The sequence below is a fragment of the Coregonus lavaretus genome, assembly GCF_964263955.1.
Source record: "Coregonus lavaretus genome assembly, chromosome: 7".
NCBI lineage: Eukaryota > Metazoa > Chordata > Actinopteri > Salmoniformes > Salmonidae > Coregonus > Coregonus lavaretus.
In genome coordinates, this window is record NC_139994.1 from 44,313,768 (window position 1) to 44,319,183 (window position 5,416).

At 44.9% G+C, this 5,416-nt stretch overlaps 1 protein-coding gene across 1 annotated transcript; it reads right to left on the reverse strand.

Annotated features, from left to right (window-relative positions):
* Nucleotides 1-885: 885 nt before the first annotated feature.
* On the reverse strand, nucleotides 886-5,022 carry snapc2 (small nuclear RNA activating complex, polypeptide 2). Its single transcript, XM_084165950.1, has 6 exons — nucleotides 4,918-5,022; nucleotides 4,268-4,506; nucleotides 3,841-4,014; nucleotides 2,832-3,606; nucleotides 2,268-2,356; nucleotides 886-1,849 (listed from the first exon to the last, which is right to left on the reverse strand). Exons 2-6 carry the CDS (start codon nucleotides 4,496-4,498, stop codon nucleotides 1,232-1,234), a joined length of 1,887 nt encoding a protein of 628 aa, XP_084022076.1. The 5' UTR covers nucleotides 4,499-4,506; nucleotides 4,918-5,022; the 3' UTR covers nucleotides 886-1,231.
* Nucleotides 5,023-5,416: the final 394 nt, after the last annotated feature.

Below are 5,416 nucleotides of genomic sequence, written 5' to 3' on the forward strand. Positions count from 1 at the left end.
CCCTGAATGTGTAGCTTTCGTTTCGATGATTGTTAGCAAGCTTGACAAGGTGAAGAGACTATAAATGTAGGTCCATTATATAATTTCTACAAAGTTTTGATTTGGTTTTAGTCATTTCAATATCGATTAACATCGTTTTTTCCCCGACAAAAAACCAGCGGGCCAGATTGAATAGGCTTGCGGGCCTTGAGTTTAACATGTGGTCCTCTGTAGCTCAGCTGGTAGAGCACGGCGCTTGAAACGCCAAGGTAGTGGGTTCGATCCCCGAGACCACCCATACACAAAAATGTATGCACGCATGACTGTAAGTCGCTTTGGATAAAAGCGTCTGCTAAATGGCATATTATTATTTATTATTATTATTTATGTGGTCTACATTTTCATTCAACCTGTTAAAAAAATCTGTAAAATCTGTATGTAATGGGTGTGGTTGCATTTCATAAACTGGTGTGTACTTTCATAGTAAATGACTACATAAGGACACTATGGAGGAGCTAATGTTCACTTTAAAACACCTATTCCATTCTTAAGATACCTTTTTTAATATTCCCTGACAGTTTAGTATCAGCAGACTGGAGATAAAGACACTGAGCTCTAGTGGATCATCCTTTAAAGCAGTGTTCCTCATCGACCACCGAAAAAAAAAAAACCCAGACAAACAGGATCTGTATTGGACTCCTTTTTGAGAGAAAAATAAAATGAAGTTTGTAGGGAAAATGCGAAAAGTTTGACCAATGATATGATGTAACTTATGCCAGTTTGCATGACTTATTTAGAACTTTGGTGCTAAAACGAATGAATATGAATAATGTAATATCACATGTATATAATAATATGGCCTAACAACGTGTCTGTATACAGAGAACAGATATTGCAGACTCAAAACATATTTGAAATGTGTAATAAAAACAAAGATTTATTTCCTCACTCATTTTTTTTTAAAACTGCATAATATCAAAGCAACCATTCAATTGCAAATTCTGTTTTAAAGACATAAGATTGACACAAATAGAACAATAATTGCAACTGATAAAATTCACAAACCACAATCAAATGAACCATGAATGAAGGTTAAAGTGAGACATTTCTGATTAAATAACGTATTAAGTACTGCTGTAACATGACTATATATTTTTACTAATCAAGTGCATAAGAACATGCTATGAAATCCTCAAGATTGTCAGCTATTTCGTTTTTTCCTCTCAAAATATGAATATGAACAAAATGGAGGCTACTGTAACACCACCTCTTCCACTGACTGGATCTGTTGCCGTGCCAACAGTTTCAAAGGCACCATGAAGGGGTTAAGGGGACAGAGTCCCACCTTCTCCCAGTCAGGTTTCCTTTGCATAGCCGTCCCTGACTTTGCTGACGCGTCATTGGTCGAGGGCGTTTGTCCATGGGCTTGTCCATTGTCCTGTGAAGGTGCGAAAGTCTCAGTTCCTGCTCTTTCCTTTGTACTCCCCTGCAACGGCACAGCCCCATCCTTAGCAACAGAATTGGAACACCCGGCGACCAGGTTGACAGGCACCAACGTTGCAGCCACACCCTGATTGGTTAAGGCACATTCCATCCCATCACTTCCCTGACCATCTGGCAACCCACTAATAGCCCCACCTCTCCCTCCTTCTACCTGGCTCTCCTGTTGTGTTTGAAGTGAGGTCCCCACCTTGTCTCCAGCATCTTGACTTGGGGGCGTTGTCACAGCAACAAGTGTTGCTCCTCCATCTTGTCTTCTTTGATCTCCCGCTTTCATTCCTTCTCCTCCCGCCGCCGAGGACCAGGGCCTCCCAGTACTGGGGCCCCCCCGGAACACCTTGGGAACCGGGGCTGAGAACCGCTCATGGACCTAGGGGTGAGAAGAAAACATTAGATGAGTAATGTCAAATATATCTCAAAAAGGGAGAGATGGTGGAAATAATATATTAACGAGAGAAAATGAAAGATGGTGGAGAGGACTCACTAGCAAAAGGGCAAACCCCCTCACACAGAAATGAGTGAGGTGGAGATCTATGACCCATCTGTAATTCTAGGCCTGGGCCCGTACTCACAAAGGGTCTCAGAGTAGGAGTGCTGATCTAGGATCAGGTCCCAACTCTTATTCCTTGTGAATTAAAAAGCAAAACTGATCCTAGATCTACACTACTACCGTGAGATGCTTTGTGGATAAAGTTACAGGTCTTATTCATTATGAATTAAAAAGCAAAACTGATCCTAAATCAGCAGGGCAATCTGATCCTAGATCTGTAGTTTTGAGTGTACAGTACCTGGAGCAGGTGGTGCTGCAGTCTGGCACAGTCCAGGAGGGGGAGCTCTTCAGGCAGAGACATCAGCAGGTCCAGTAATATAGCACTTTCTGGGGAAAATGAAGGAAAAGAAGAACAGGAACAAGAAGAAGAATATGATGAGGAAATGGGGCAGACTGGACAATCCTTTTGCAACATATGAATGTGACAGAGCATGATGACCACATTTGAAATAGCCTAGTGCTCTAATGTGTTATCCACTTGACCCAAATGTATCTTTACAATCAGTTAGTTGTATAACGAGCAGGGTTGGGGTCAATTCCATTTAAATTCCAGTAAATTCAGGAACTACACAGAAATCTTCTACTTTTCAATTGGGAAAATGTTCAACTGGAATTTGGATTACTTTCTGAATTGACTGGAATTTAAAATGGAATTGACCCCAACCCAGATAACAAGATAGCTTTTAAGCCATGTAGAAGAAACCAGATTATCATTGAGGACTGTCTTAAGGTAAAAAGTGTATAATTGACCCCCCCCCCCCCCCCCCCCCCCCCGCCCCGCCAACAATAGCTATCAACTCACCCATAGGAGTCAGTCTGAAACATTCACTCTGCATGTGGACCGTACTCAAGAACCGATAGATCTTCTCAAAGTCCACGATGCTCCCCAGGCCTGTGTATCTAGGAGTGTTCTCATCCGCATGTTTACTTTTCCTTGGCCCAGCCCCGGGATGCTGAGGCCTAGTAGAGGAGGCTGCAGCAGAGGGCTGTTGTTGTTGTGTTGACACACCGGCAGCGGCAGGAGAGGACATCACTGCCAGCTGAGTGGAAGGGACGTTGGATGTGAAGGTCTGACCGCGAGCGCCACCTTGTGGCACCGACTGGGACTGAAGTGTTGTAGTAGGACCAGACGATGAGGCAGATGGGGACTGTACAGGCATTGGTACAGTAAGCACACTGGACATGGCATCCCCTGCTTGAATCTGACTGAGGATGCTTGAGTTAGAGCAACCAGACTGGGCTAGGACTCCAACCGTAGAGGCTGGTGTAGTGGTTCTGCCTCTCTGTTTGGACGCACCAGAACCAGGGTTTATTGTGGACAGCTGGGTGGTGGGGGCGGTGGGAACACCAGAGACTGGTACGGAGACTGCAGGTGGTGGTTGGGGTGTAGAAGCAATGTTAAACACTATAGGGCTGTTAGATGCCCCTGTGGGGGCTGGGGGTTTTGGGGTGGGTATGGGTATGGGTCTAGGTGGGATGGTCTTGAAGTTGGAGCGTTGTTGCTTAGGGAGGTAGTCTTCTCGAGGCGGGTCCGAGTTGGTCAGGCTGCCAGGCTCTGTGGCTGAGATGACTAGCATCTGGAGAGAGGATTGAGGGAGAGGGGGAGAAGGGAAGAGAGCGAGAGAGGGGAGATGGGACATGGAGAGAGAGGGAGAGTTTGTAATTTTCTATCTTGACTATTCTCTTAATATTTAAACCTAATGTTGTAGCCCATATGTTTGCACTGTTTTCTAACATAATTGTCCCTTGTGAGATACTTTCCCCTTCCCTTTGAAGACATGGTATTGTGTACTATATATAACTGAACAGACCTGAGCGAAGGCTGAGGTGATGGGTTCCTCCAAAGCTCCAGCCATATCATTGGCAAGTTCAGCCCACAGCTGGATGGGCTTCAGGGCTGCCTTCTGCTCAGACCTCTGCCTCTTCACCTGACCCACCACCGCTCTCAGCACACGCATCATCAGAGACTCCAACTGGGACTGGATCTGGGAGGGAGATTGGATGGAAGAGAAACACTAATTGGTGTGTTGTGTATGAACATATAGTACAGAACTGGACAGACAGACACACACACTCACTTTCACACAGAAACAAAACAAACAACGCAAATACACACAACTCTCTCGCTCTCACACACTCACACTCACACACACACACACACACACACACACACACACACACAATGAATGAGAGTGACCTCCATTTGAAATGCACAACTTAGCTATCTAGCAAACTTACTTCTTCTGTGGACTGCTTGGGAAGTTTCTCGTGCAGGGCCTCTAGGTCTATTGCCCCGTGGATCCCGCCGGTCATCTTGTTCTGCTTGTTGAGGCACCGCAGCAGGACCTGTTGTTCTGTCCGACTCCATCCCGTGCACGCGAACTTTGGTTTTCGGTTCGAGACAGTCTTTTCGGTCTTCTTGTTCACATAGCGCGTCGGTTGTATTCGAGGCCGAGAGGGCGGCTTCATCGTGTTAGCTAGGTAGCAACGTTTAGTTGGATGGAGGAAGAGGAAAGCCAAACAATAAGACAGGAGCTAGAGTAACTAGCTCTGGTCAGCGCGCATGCGTCGGATTTCAATTAACTTCATGCGCTGACGCATTCGCGTGGACAAGAGCTAGTCTGGCATTAAACAAAGTACTCAAACGTCGTTTTCCTATTTTGGAGTAATGGCACCCTGCACAGACACATACAAGTTATCCAGCAACATCTTTGCTTCAATGCAAGGATATAGTAAATGGAACGCGACAGAGTGCAGAGACAACTCGTTGTCGTTGCGCGAAAGACCAAAGTTAGCTTGCTAACTACAAAGCTACCCGTGTCCCACTCCCTCCTTTACAAATTATAGCTTGTTATCGACGTGACAACGTGCAAATAAAGTGTAGATACCTGTAAATGTTGATCTTTATCCGGAAAGAGTGAATCGTGTTGTGTTTCTATACCTAGCCTTGACAACACGTTTTCTGCTAAAGAATCAATACACTACGGACTGCCGCAGGTTTAAAAAGTACGAACAATGCACCACTCGAGAAACGCGTTCTGGAAATACAAACTACATTTTGTAATGACGTGAGTGACTTTTGCACATTAAAGGAAATATACCATAGATTATAGTCGTATATGAAATATTATTTTTAATGAACATTTCAATAAAGAAAAAAGTACTGGCAGCGGTGGGATTCGAACCCACGCCCCCGAAGAGACTGGAGCCTTAATCCAGCGCCTTAGACCGCTCGGCCACGCTACCGTTGCGGTGAGCATGAATTATATGAGTTTATGTTTTGTAATGTTTTAAATCGTCTGACAAAGTAGTAGACTTATCCCACCAGTTACACTACGCAACCAAAAGTATGTGGACACCTTTGATGCTATAACAGCCTCCACTCTT